Genomic DNA, 13911 nt, shown 5'->3' on the forward strand with positions numbered 1-13911 from the left:
AGAAAAGCTAATGAAACTGGAAGGATGACAAGTGTGAGTGGAACACACAAAATCTTTAAAAATCGAAAGAGTCGAAGAAAGAGTGGCTGTGTCCTGAAATCACAAAAGACAAGGGACTTGAGCAATCAAGGGAAGGGAAAGAAAAAAACTATTAGAGCTTTTGTTTTTCTGCATTACCCATTTAACAAATGAAATTTGTTATTTTATTATACAAGTATATAAGAAAATTTTTGCTGCTCCAAAGACAAGGTGAGAGGATCAGGGCAGAATCTGGCTGCTCCTACCCCACAGAGGAGGAAGGGGTAGAGGCGAGACAACTCCTAGAGTCATCCTGAGACCAGGATCCCTCCTTCTGTTGGGAAGGGAAGGGCGCAGATGAGGATTGTATCCGCTGGAAGGAGCCAATTCTCTAACAGTGGCCACCCAAACTCCTGTATTCCTCCTTTGGCAGTAGCAACAGCAGCAGCACGCCAGTGGTAATGCCACCCAGGGAAAGATGGTCTTCAAAAGCTCAAATGCTGCCAGCTCCTCCTCACCGCAAGACTCCACATGAGGCAGAATTAGAGACTCATAGAAAAACTTAGATTGGAAGGGCTCTCCAGTGGGCATATAGACCAACCTCCTCCTCAGGCAGAGATAGCTTCAAAGTCAGAGCACGCTGCTCATGGAAGTCTCCAAGGATGGAAGTGCCAGGGCCTCCCTGGGAAGAACTGCTTTCCCTTATGCCAAGCCAGAATTTGCTTTGCTGCAAATCATGACCATTCCTTCTTGTCTTGTCACTGCGTGCCTCTGAGAAGAGTTTGGCTCCATCCTCTCTAGGACCTTCTTTTAGGTGGCAGAAGACTGCAATTAGATCCCTCCTGAGCTTTCTCTTCTTATGAATATCCCTTTTCTCCATGGGGGCTCAAAACTGGATTCGGTGTGTGAGATGCAGCCTCGCAGCTGCTGGGTAGAAGGGAATAACCATTTCACCTGACATGCTGGCTGTGCTCTTGGTAATGCTGCCTCGTGCACAGCTAGCCTTCGTCACTGCAAGGGCACACTGCTCACTCGTGTTGCCATCCACCATGACTCCCAACACCCTTTTTGCACTGATGCTATCCAGGCATTTGGTCCCCAGCCTGTGCAGATGATGGCGTTATTCCCACCCAGGGATGAATCCAGATTTTTGCATTTGCCTTTGCTGAACCTCAGGAAGTTCCTCTCAGCCCACCCCTGCTAAGGTTCCTCTGATCAGCAGACCTGCCCTTCCACGTGTCCACCACTTACCCTCCAGTTTTTGCCATCTGAAAAACAGGCTGCATCCTCTTCTGGTGTCTAGGCCTGAAGATGCTAAACAGTATCAGTCCCATGATCAACCCCAAAAAACATTTAGCCAGCTGCCAGTTAAGACTTCAACCCACTGACCACTCTGCCCTGTGCTCCTGCCAAGCCACCCAGTTTTTCACCCACTTTGCAGTTCACCCATCCGCTTTGAACCTCCTCAGTTTGGCTTGGATGGAAATCAAGAGCCTAGAAATCATTACGGCAGAGTCTGCTGGCATGTAACCACAAACTGCTTCTATGAAATGGCTGATAATTCTCCTGAACAGAGAGCTAAACACAACAAGGCAGGCAGGCAAATGAAAATACAATGAAGCTTTCCAGAAGAATGTCCTTCAACTCTGGATTAAGAGGATTATACCACTTAGTATACCATTTTTATAACCCTTTGAGTCCAAGTTTTCTGCAGATAAACTGAGAACTGACATTCCCTAGAGTAAAGCTACTCAATTCTTGCACAAACTACACAACAGTCCACTTCTACATGCTGCTTTGCATGTCTGTGCAAAGTAGTTTCAGAATAACTTGAAATCTTGAAAGCAACACCGCACAGCAAAACAAACGTGTGTCACGGTCACACTGCAATATGACTAATTTTATTAAAATACATGTTGGAGGACTGCTATCATACAGTGTTGCTTTGGAGCATATTTAACAAAACCTTATCTCAGATAATCTACATCCTGTTGAATTTTCTAGTATTTATGTGCATCAAAGCAACGCCACAAAAACACTGCTACGCTTTCCACTGAAAAATCCACATTTTCCATTGAAAAATATGACTAGAATTGATGGGACCTGGACAACAGCAGATAATTCTCATTTTCCTCACGAAGTTCATTACCTGTGTGGCACTGGACACATCAGAAGGTTACGCAGGGCTGGCCTCAAGCATAAGCAACCCACAACAGCTATCATCTGGCCCTGGTTTGGTCTCGGTATTAACCCTTTGCCACTTCACGTCGTAACAAGTGGCTCTCTCCTCTGTGCAAGAGAAATTCCTGTGCACCCTGACCTATTGCACAATCCAAATGAACCATAATGAGTTACTAGTTGCAAGATTTCTGGAACTACAACAAAGCCATCCCGGCATCCAAACCGCGGAACAGGATGAAAGCCTTTAAAGAACATATTTTTAAACTTTTCTCTGCAACCAGAGCAGCATACTAGAAACTCCTTTAAAAATAAATGAAACTTGGATTTTGCAAACAAATAGATGAATCCCAGATTGCAAAAATACCTGTGCTATTAACATGAACTCTCAGAATAAACAAAAACTCTGCAAATTCTTTCTGCAGAACGTTACTTTATGTACAGTATGTACCTTTGTGCAATCGGGTAAAATGACCAGGACAAAGTCCATAGGATTTGCCCCAACTTGTCCCAGTTGGCAGCCTGTCCCCACGATTCAACACAGCAGCAGAGAACTGAAAGAAACTGAGTCATCAGATCCCGTCTCTTCGTAGTGCAGGCTCCCACGCGCTGTCTAATCATATCATAATCCTGTTGAGCTTCATCTTAAACCTCCTCAGGTTGTTTGCACCATCATTTGCTTAGTTAATATACTTCAAAACCATTTAAAAGAACAGTTAAGTATTTCCTATGTAAAACCTGCAAAACCCACACTTTTTAACTTATTTACTAGTACATAATGCACTGGAACATGTTAATATTCTTTGATTCAGGAAAAAGAGTTGATAAGAACACATACTTGCACTAAAATCAATCATTCAGATTTATAAATAATAGTACTAACAATACTTTTCCTCCCATGGTTGTTCCACCTAAGTGTCTCTCTTTACCAGGAGATAAGTAGTTACTTCATAGAGAAATATTTTTTTAAAAAATGTTATTTCATTTTATTTTCAGAGTGGCAAAAAACAGCTGGAGCTGTAATGTGGTGCTCTTGACACCAGGTACTCTCTCCTCCAGTCACTTGCAGCTGATCTGGAGGAATCTAGAGATACATAACGCAATGTCCATTACTTTTGCTCTAAAGCTATACAAAAGTTAAGAGGCCATCACCGAGCCCATTTAAGCAGCACTTTTCAAAGATTTAAATTATAGGGTAAGCCATCCATGAAATGTTTTCTTACCACACAGATTTTAATTTAAACAACTACAGTACTGGCTCTAGAACACGCAAGCAGTTGAGGACAGGAGGCATGCAGGAAACCCCCCAGTCATCATTTGCTCCAAGAAACTCAAGAGAAGGGCCTCTCCTGGTGCCCACTGGCAGGTAACTTCTCTGCGGGCACCTGGCTCCTGTTAATCCTATTGCAACATGGGTACCTGTCTGAAAGAAAGCTACTACTCTGGGCTTCTAGTCAAAATAATAAATGCTGCTACAACAATCAGCTAAGGGAGAACAAGAGGAAAGGTTGTGGCTGGACAATGAATTAAGGTATACCACGTATTTAAAAATATCCAGCATGGAACAAGTATGTGACTCCTAATACGCTGGTTAAGTTAAAGCCAACTTGGAGCCCAATCTCCAACCAGGTCATATTAAAGTACACAGTTTTGTCTACACTGGATTTCCAGATTTGTTAGCTGACTATTCTAATGGGCCTTGTAAATGCTAGCCTAGAGGAGGCCAGAGACAGAAAAAGGCTTCATAATAAAAGGGATTAGGCAGAACTCTGGTTTAGATCCAGAGGTCTATGGGAGATGCAGGAGATGAGTTCATGCACCCGAGATTTCCTGAGCACGGACAGGCAGAAAAACCCAAGAAGGAAACGCACGCAGAGAAGTTTTACACAAGATAGCAGTAAAGCAAATTTTTCCTCTTTTGAGAACACCTCCCTTTGTCACAGCTTAGTGAACTACCTGCATACAAGCACACACACAGACCAAAATCTGCAAACACAAATGCTTAATTGGGTTGCTACATAATTAGCCTGGTTTGTATTTAGACTGAAATTTTAACTGTATCTGCTTTCAAGTTAAGCTCAACACCTACTCATGCATTTTTATTTACAAAGACTTCTTTTGACTGCTTCTAGGCAGACTGGTTCACACATGGGCTCATCTGCAGAATTTGAGACCAAAGATTAACTTTGGCACCAAACTTCAGAGTCTAAACTACTGACTTGAATGCAGCTCCCCACAAGTCCTGGGATGTCCATAAGGTAGGAAGATGACCACACTATACATGTCACTTACATAAAGATATATGCTAGTTATGAAAAAAGGAAGTGGTCATTTAACTAAAAAGTTTTTACAGCTATTTATGCTGATTTCAGAAGAACATATAAAAGTGTAACATCACCATTCCCACAGAAGGGACAGATCCTCACAGATTTAGTGATGATGGTGACCTATACCTCCAGAGCCTTGCTGTACACTGAGCACCTAGCCTAAAGTTTTAACTGACATGGTAAAACACAGAAAGTGTTTACATCATTTAGTGATAACTCCCTGGGTAGGTAAGTTCAGTCATTTGCTGGCTTAACTATTATTTCATTTCAACATTATTTCAAAAATATTATTTTAACTGTTATCCTACAGAGCAAATCACCTTCTTCTAAACTTAGTAGCCCACAAAGATATTGTTTTAATAATCTGATCTCTTCTGAAATAAATTATTTTAATATTGTTGATGCATGACGGCAAGTTTCTGAAAAAGTAATAAAAAGAGAAACTAAATAATAAATAGCTTTCAGCAGAAGGACTTAACTACTGGACAGAGTATAACCTTAAGCATTATTGGCAAAGGAGCAAGAGGAACACCTACCACAGATTTAGGTTTGCTGACTGCTACCAGATTGGCCAGAAAGTCTTCATCGTACAGCTGGCTAAACACATGGGCATCGTAAGCCACCATTATGGAGATTTCTTCCATCATTTTGACGGCAAGCTGCCGTTAGCGGCCAGAGAAGGTTGACGATCCAAGGCTGAACCTTGGCTCAGTTCCGTGTCAGTTGTTCACACCCACCTGAAGAAGCTAATGAGGAAGGAGTGTCACGAGAGAAAATATGACCCAGCAAATCAGCTCCCGTGTGGGTTTTCCTCTCGAGGTTGCCTTTTATTATCACGGGAAGCGCATATGAAACACCTGCTCACACTCCCAACACCCAACTTGCAAAAGGCATTTGCTGAAGTTTGGTGAGAGCCAGGGAACCTGTTTTAATTCCAGTATTAGGCTGAAGATGAAAAAGCAGTAGCCAAACCAGATTAGTATTAAGCAAGAAAAGATCTGTCAGTGCTTGACAGCACGACTGAAATCACTTCTGTTCTTGAACCTTGTAGCAATTGTTTATTCTTTATATCCAGTTTTCTCCCACGAAAGCTGATATACTTGTTAGCACAGTCTCACTTTCCAACGAATTGCTGCTTCTGGCTTATTTGTAAATTCAGAGAGACCAGTGTAATGGTGATTTCTTTCAGACATCCCTTGGAATTTTCCACAAGTTTCTAATTCTCTCCTTTAAAATCTTTAAAACCACTCACTTTTGCTTTTACACAGATCTGAATTGCATTTTGTGCCATGTCAATACTGTGATTTTAGCTGGAAGATGATGACATCAAGTCACAACCCTCCAAAACGAGTCCTTTGGTTTCCATTTGTAATACAGGGTAAAACAGCCATGCCAGATGCAATGAAGGCTGTAAGCTCCTCCTTGAAGAAACTCACACCTCCACAAGTGAAATAAAACCAATTTATGCAACTGAAACTTTCCACAGTAGAAGGTTTTTAACCTGAATCTGGGACTAGGTTGCTTTTAATCAAGAGGTGATATGGTATCTCTCTTGTCTATGAGTCCTAAACAGTGTAGCTGCCTTCCAAATTGCTCTTGATTTTCCAATTCATTTATCATCACATCTATCTGACACAGAGAAAAAACAGCACAAGAAAAAATTCGGAAAAATCATTAAAAATCAATATTCTCAAAACTACAAATGAAGATCCAGAAAATAATAAGTGATTTGAAGAAACAAACAAAATATCCCCAAAAGAAACTCCTTTCAGGAGACTCAGGCAAGGCGAAACTCCTAACCAAATCAGCACTTCTGCTTAGACTCATCCACTACATTTTTATCTTCTCTGGTAGCCTTGTGTTCTTCCTGGTGAAACATCATACCTGCTCAAGAAACATAAAACATTTCAGCCGTGCATTTGTCTCCAAAAGAGTATGTGCTGGATGCAGCAAATCCAGTAGAAACTTCCAGTTCAGGTTGCCGGTAGCATACGCTTGTGCTCTCGCTCTCCAGAATAAACAGGGTCAGACCCACCTTGCTTTTCTCTTTTTCCTGTGCTCCTGGAGTATCTTTATCAAAGATTACATGGGTATCTAAACAGCACTAGGTGCTATTTGCATTTGAATAGGAAACTTGAGCAACAGCTGTAGCATACAGGATTAAAAACCTAACATCTCTGTCACTTAAATAGGGGGCGAAATTACGTGTTATTGCTAGGAAACAGAGAGAGTTCTAATAGGCTTATGGCAAACAAAAAATGCAGCACTTGAGGTTAAATCCTTGAGACTAAAGCAGATTCTGATCAGGCTTAACCCTTGCAGGAGGAAGAAAGGTATTTTTTCCTTGACATGCACCTATAGCGCATTTTTAAAATTTTTCTTCAAAGGCTTGCAAATTTTTTCCAATTAATTCCCATGGCAGAGATACTTTAGATTCCAATCCTGAAGCAATATCCAGCTCATGAGATCGCTCTCTGTGTCACCTATACAAAAATCGTACCTGCTATGCTAAATCCTGCTCAGTTTTCCAAAGCGCTTTAAATGACCGCTTCCTCTTCGCTTTCATTGCCTTGTGGGGGAGGGTTGGTTTTTTTTTTTTCTTGTAGCTAAAGTCGAAAGCATAAGGCTAAGAGTGGCTCCTCCTTGGCTGCCTCAGAGGTGTGCTGACAAAGGCACCTGTTGTATGAGGTAAAGAAAGTCCCTTCCCACAACCCCTCCCGCCCTGCTGGCATCCGCTCTGGAGGCTCCCAGCAGGGACTGACATTGTATTGGAATAGTCATGGAGGCGCAGGGGAGAGGGCAGGAGGTATAACAACAAACATTCCCGTGTTAATGAGAGACCAATTTAATTCTGCAATAAGGGCACGAGGTGGAGAATGCAAATTATCAGACATACTCCACAGCTGCAGCTACTCGAATCCCTCCCCTGATTTAGCCAACAGACATTTCTATTTATAAGGAATTATGGACCAGAACCTGTATTCCCCTTTTTTTTTTCATCTTAAACAGAAAGGTTACGATGATTTAACAGCACTAAATCTACATGTTACTATTGTATTATTGGCCAAATAATTCTTCTCATATCTATTCTTAACAGAGGGCTTGTAATATTGGCATGTTCTAACTAGCAATCGCAAGAACTAACAACTGATTTTTGATGTTGGCTACTGTGTATCTTTACTTTAAAAAGGATGTTTTTCAGCTGTTTTTTCAAGCTAATGGAGCTGACCTGCCCACAAATCCCTACTAACCTGCATTTTACATCCACGTTAACAGTCTGTGCAATACTCTGAATCAGCACACAAAATTGTAAGTAGCAAGCCAGTTAAACTAAATCTTTAGAATTAAATTGACTGAAGCAAATATGTCCACCCAGACATAGCGGTAGCATGCTCACACCAGAGGAAATGGAAAGGAAAAGGCAAGCAGAGAGATGCCCTTCACCACCTCCTCAGGCTGCACTACACACTCCTCCCAGCATTTCAATACAGAGCCTTCCCCTCAGCCAGGGTTTCCAAGTGCTGAAGCGATGAATAATCTATCAAAAGACAACAAAAAACACGTAGTGCAGCTTCATGTTTCTTTAAAGCAAATAGCGCTTCTCTGTCTAACACCACGTCTACCTTGCAGCAGCCTTCCTCCAGGAACAGGAATGCAGTCCCCTTCACAGCATAGTTTTGCAAGCATACCTCCAAAGCAGGAATTTTTGTAGAAGCAGTTCAACCAAGCAGTCAGGATGACAGAGGAGAGCCAGCAGAAGGACAGGTGAGCTGCAGAAAACTGTTAACTAATTAAGGTAAGTAGCCCTAATTACAGTTGCTGGGATTTATATGCTGGTGGATCATAGAGGTGAATGGAAAATTCCTGAATTGAGCAAACCAGCTAGCTTAGCAAAGCAAAATCCTGCTCGCTCCCAAGATAAATTCACTCTCACTCCACCCCCAGGAATGTCTTGCCACTATCTGATGGGGATAGGATCTTCTGATAGACGGGAAAGCTTACGTATGTGAAGTATGTGAAGCTTCTTGCTAAGCACTCCCTTCCTGCCACCACATTTCTGAAAGACAAAGGCGTTTTCTGCTATTTGCTTTTCACATATTAATGAATCTGGGAAGATCACAGCAGTCTTTCAGATAAGGAAACATAAAACTCCTTTCAGAGCACTTGGAATGGCATTTGGCAGCCTTCAAGATAACTTTATAGAGTTTTTTCCCCCTAAATGGGAATGAATAACGTTACTATCACGCTCTTTTTGTAATTCCCTTACCCAGTTAATGACCTGTAAGAACTGTTTCGAACACAACCAGCAAGTGAAAAGGACCTGGTTACAAGTCAAATGCTGTGAAACCCAAAGTACAGTTACATTCTCTCCTCACCCACAAAGGGCTCACGGACCATCAGAGAACAGCAGATAGCCCAGATCTTCCATCCACACACTAAGTCATCTGCAGTGCCACCTAAAGCCCCTGTAGACATCGCTGCTGCCCTCTGGAACCCTCGGCCATGCCAAATGCATGTGCTGGAGCAAAAGGCAGGGAGCAGCTGCCCGTCCCTCACACGTGTGGATATCCCAGTGAAATAAGGAGCAAAGCATTTACTGCTGTGCTGGTGCAGCCTTCGAGAAGACTGCGATTTTATTTGTAACTCTGTTCCAGTTTTAGACATCAGAAGGTAAATATCCTTAGACGTGGCTTTGGATTCAAAGTGAGCACTGAATGCTAAGCTATTGCTCGCAGGAATGCCCCATACCATTCGAGAAAAGCAGTTGCCAGGCTCAGGCTGATCTATAGTTCAGCAATTGCTTCTCCAAGTTTTATTTTTATTATTTAAAATGTCAAATAACATGGCCTATTTTTTTTTCCCAAAGAAGTGGGTGTATGCACCTGTGTTTCTCCTAAAATAATCCTCCAAATGTGTGGAAAAATCTGGGCTTGATGTGCTTTAGCATATGTACTTACATGGGTATATCCTCCCAATTTGTGGCTACGCCACATTCTCCTGATTTGAAAGCAGGCAAGATTGTAAACTCATTCTCACAGATTAAAGCCAGCAAAGCCATCCTGCTGGAGAGAGCAAACGTTTCTCTCCCAGCGGTGGCAGAGGTCAGTGTGGCTGGAATTGCTCAGGCATTCCCAACAAACGGGTGATGCTGGCGTGTGCTCCTCCTCAATGTAAATGTGTAGCCCACCCTAGGGAAAAGCTGAGGACTTCTAAGTCTTCATTTTATGTTGCTAGCTCTGCCTCTTGAATAATTTACTATAAGCACAAATATTAGAGGAGGGCAGTACTATCATCCTGGTCTCCTTTGGTCTTACGGGAAAGCACAAATAGCAAAGTCACTGCAAAAGCAGGAGGAACCTTTACAAATGCATTCAGTGCTTTGTTATGGATTAAAGTGAATGTAGCAGAAAATAACCAAATTCCCCTCTCCCAGCCTCCCCAAATCAGCTGTGTGCCACACAAAAAGCTAGTCCTGCTCCCGTGCAACAACTGCTGCATAAGGATTTTCTTCCACAAAGTTCCTAGGTGATCTTTAACACTCATGAAAAAGAAGTAAAATTATTTATTAGCCTCACCTCTAAAACTACAAAGGGTGGAAGAGCAGGCCAGCCAATAGCTCCCCAACCTGTTGAAGGTCACTCCCTGTATTTTTAAAAGCATATTCTCAATTAATTCTGTTCTGTGTATTGCTTCTGTTTCTCAAAGAGACAGTTATTAACGCTTGCAATTTTAAAGGGTTTGGGTCAAGTTTGCACTTCATTTCAGGTCTTACATTAACTTGAAACTACAGCTAAACAAGGGCATGAAGCTGCCTAAAACAAATCCGCCCCTTTTGATTTCTAAAAATCCTATGAACCTGAAAAAGATTCAACAGCAGCGTAGTGAGGATGCCAGGTACGTACGCATTATTATTCAGCTCAGTCCCTTCCAGATTATGTTGCAGCCTTTTAAATTAACTCATGACTCTCTTTTGATTTTTAATTACTTAAATTCACATTTTTACTTTATGTTGTCATATTTCTTTTCCATACTGCCACTCACTTTCTAAGGGCACTAGACGTTATTTCCTCTCTTCAGCTAAGTTACCTTCAGATGTCAACTGTCTGGCAGAAATATCTCGCTTCATGAACTTCCTTCTTGTCTGCAGAGAATCTTCATCAGAGTTGGGATGACTTTTTGCTTGTTTGTATTTTTCCAGCGGTGAAGGCAGCACAGGGGTCCGAGCAGTCCGAACTACTGGTGCAGTTTACTGCATGGCCCCACAAAGAGCTGTGGTGTGATGGAGACAGTGGGGCAGAGGAACAAGGAAAGAGCCAGACATCCCTGAGTCAGTATTGCTACCAAGTAAAAGGAATATTGAATCTTACTGTGAGATTTTGGAAATCCTAGCCTTTGGCTGTTGAAAAACCGACTGAGGTTTAAAACAGAGCTGAGCGTATTTCCTCCTTCCCCATCCTTTTATTTTAAACAAAATAGGGGAATTTTTTTTCCTGTTTGCAAAGGCAAGGGGTGATAGTACTGGTGAGCTCCACAACACGCAAACAGCTACTCCAGCCTAATGCACCCTGAGTGGGGCCATGGTAGTTTGCACCACAGACAGCCCTACAGAAACCATTCAGAAGGAAAAAGCAGAAATTCCTAAACTGACTTAGAGCATAGTTTCCTGAAAAGCAGTACGCTTCTGCCACCTGTTTCATGTTTCACACCTTCTCTTTGGGGACCCATTTTTAATCTCCTCCCAGTTCAGTGACAGCAGATGCCCATAAGCAACCCAACACCACAACTGAGGGAGGCAGGGCCACTGACCACAGACCCTCCTACACCTGCCCCAGGGCCATGGTCAGCATTTCGTGAATCTGTGCCCTCCGAGTCAAACCAATATAAATGGGTCCCTCCGGCTGCTGGAGGGACAAACATTAACAATCTGTTTGCCACTGTAAATGTCTCTGATGCATATTCCCTGGGACCATCAATCCAACAACTGAATAATGTTTGTATGGCATTTAGACCATGCAAATACCATTGAGAGCTAAGTTCCATAATAAACTGATCCTAACCCAACGCTACCTGTGAAATGTATTTTAAACTTGTTGCATTTATAAGTTCAACTGGTATTTAAAGGAAAAAAACATGACATCGAGCATATTTTTCAAGAAAATTAGCATAGCAGTTGCATAGGAATGCTTTGCACTTACAATTATTTATATGGATTTCTGGCCTGGTTTTAGTATAACTTGATTCAGGGATTTAACCCAAATAGCCAGCAAGCTAATGCAAGCAGATCCAAATTTTATCAAGCAGAAGCTTCATCAGAGTAACAGAGCTAGTTCAGGCTTCATACAAACAATAATCATGCAGCAAGTATGTATCTGTATTGCTACCTTCAGCCATGGTCTACCGCCTTTTCATTTACAGCATATGATCAGCAAATAAAAGATACTAATTAACATCAAGTAGCACATTAAATAGTGACATGTGTCACGTGAAGACACTCACACTGGGGCCCAGGACTCAGGGCTTCTCATTCTAAACCCACACCTGACTTTCTTTCTCAAGGTAGATACGTCCCTCTGTATTTTTCTTTCCCTCCCCAAAGAGGGGTTAACAGTTCTTATCTACCTCCCAGAGAAAGATTAATAAAGATAAAATTAATGAAAAAGGCAAAACTGTAAGTGGTATTATTACTGTTGTTATATTATAATGTTGTCTGTCAAGTTTTCTCCAGAGTGCTGTTAAATGCCTTATGAACTAGCCATGCTGCACAAGGAGAGCACCATGACCTGTTTACCTGGCTGACCTGTCTGAAGCGCCCTGTATCACATCAGATTTTAGTATCTTTACTGATGGTCACTTTGCACCTGACCCTTAGCCTGGAACACAAAAAAAAAGGAGAAAGACCGAAAGGCTGGAGAGCCAGACGCTATGAGAAATTCTTGTGGTTAAAGAAAGAAAAAGACAGGACCATAGCACATCCTCTGTCCATCAAAACCACTGGAGCTGGCCAGGCACAAACCCACTGTCATATATTATGTTGTGCAAAGATTAGGCAGGGGCTGCTGTGCTGGTACCCCTGGAGCACCACGGCAAAGCCCTGGAAAGGTCTGTGGCCATGTATTCTACGTGGACCTCCTGACAGAAGCCTCATGGAAAAGGTGAGACATTTCTATGTGTAAATAGCACAATAGTAATGGCATATTCCCCAAACAAAAAATAAATCTGCAGTATGATTGCTTGGAAGATGAGATCAAGCGTAATTAAGACTGAAATGATGTGGGTGAGCAGGAAATGGCACACAGTGTCAGCTAAACGGGACTAAACCAGACAGACCAGTTCAAGTATTTCAGCTGCTGAGGTATAAAAGTCAGACAGTTTGACTGTGAGACCCAGTCTAGACTGAGGCATGCTTGAAGACTCTGCAATAAGATTATTTCATGCATTATACATTAAAAGTACAAACTACTGATACTTTCCAGGAGAGCAGTGTGTCCCACAATGCTGGAGTTAAAAATGAAAGCATTAACTTGGAGGTCAAAGGACTGAATGCAGCCAAAAAAGTCAAGAAAACGGTACTTGCTACTATACATTTATACCAAAGACGATTAACAGCAATCTGATACAGAAAGCATTTGACATGAGATCCATTTGCTGGGAAAATCAGAAGGCAGCTAAGTCTTGGTACTCCCCTGGACAAATTCCCCTAGAATTTGTACAGGTCAGCTCCCAAGGAGGAAAGAAGCTCAGGACCGTGCAAGCTGATCAGCCATATAAGACTACCAGCAGCATCCACTAATCTAAGCTTCACATAATACTTTGCCGCTAAATCCCTATTCATCATCATCCAGCACAGTGAAAGGGAAATTCTGTTCTCAGAAGATGATTTGGGAGACAAACTATTTCAGTGCTTAACTGTGCTGATCTAGTCTCCTACTGTGAAAATCTGCATCTACGTTTAATGCTTCGATATACCACAATGAGAAAAGCTTTGGTATTTACATATGATTTAAAGATTAACCTGTCTTGATTTGACTGTTAATAAGCTTATTTTAAAGAGCTCAAATGGCATGTACAGAGGGGGAGAGAAGGCAGGTTCTTCCACAAGTTATCAAAGAGCTCGCTACGTGATAATGAGGTATTTCTTCAGAAACCAGAGATATTTCCATATACTCTTCCATCCTCCCCATTTGTCTTATTCCAAGTTTGTCTCTTCTTTAAAATCTGGACTATAGGTCTTGTATTACTACTACTATTACATCTATGCAACTAAAAGAAATGAGACAATCCCTAAGAAATAAAAAAAAAAAGTATCAGGAATTGGTCCAGCTTAGCACAGATGTCCACAGGGCAAGAGAACATTTTCTCCTCGTATCCATGTGCGCAGGCTGGGCAC

The 13911-nt window shown here is 41.9% G+C and overlaps 1 protein-coding gene across 14 annotated transcripts in view; it reads right to left on the bottom strand.

Annotated features, from left to right (window-relative positions):
• The window catches only part of RABGAP1L (RAB GTPase activating protein 1 like), a 265221-nt gene that overhangs the window by 34788 nt on the left and 216522 nt on the right, over positions 1-13911 (bottom strand). Inside the window, exon 1 of one of the 14 annotated variants that reach the window (XM_030034318.2) lies at positions 8213-8236. The exons of 10 other annotated variants lie outside the window; for them this stretch is intronic. Coding sequence is in view for 1 of the 4 variants with exons in the window: in XM_030034316.2 (XP_029890176.1) it covers positions 5060-5170 (111 nt within the window). In the remaining 3 variants the exon portion in view is untranslated. Of the gene's footprint in view, positions 1-5059; positions 6015-8212; positions 8237-13911 lie in introns of those variants that run through there. 3 more of the 14 variants (XM_030034320.2, XM_030034316.2, XM_030034317.2) reach the window with 3 other exon arrangements.

The sequence above is a fragment of the Aquila chrysaetos genome, chromosome 12 (assembly GCF_900496995.4).
Source record: "Aquila chrysaetos chrysaetos chromosome 12, bAquChr1.4, whole genome shotgun sequence".
Classification (NCBI taxonomy): domain Eukaryota; kingdom Metazoa; phylum Chordata; class Aves; order Accipitriformes; family Accipitridae; genus Aquila; species Aquila chrysaetos.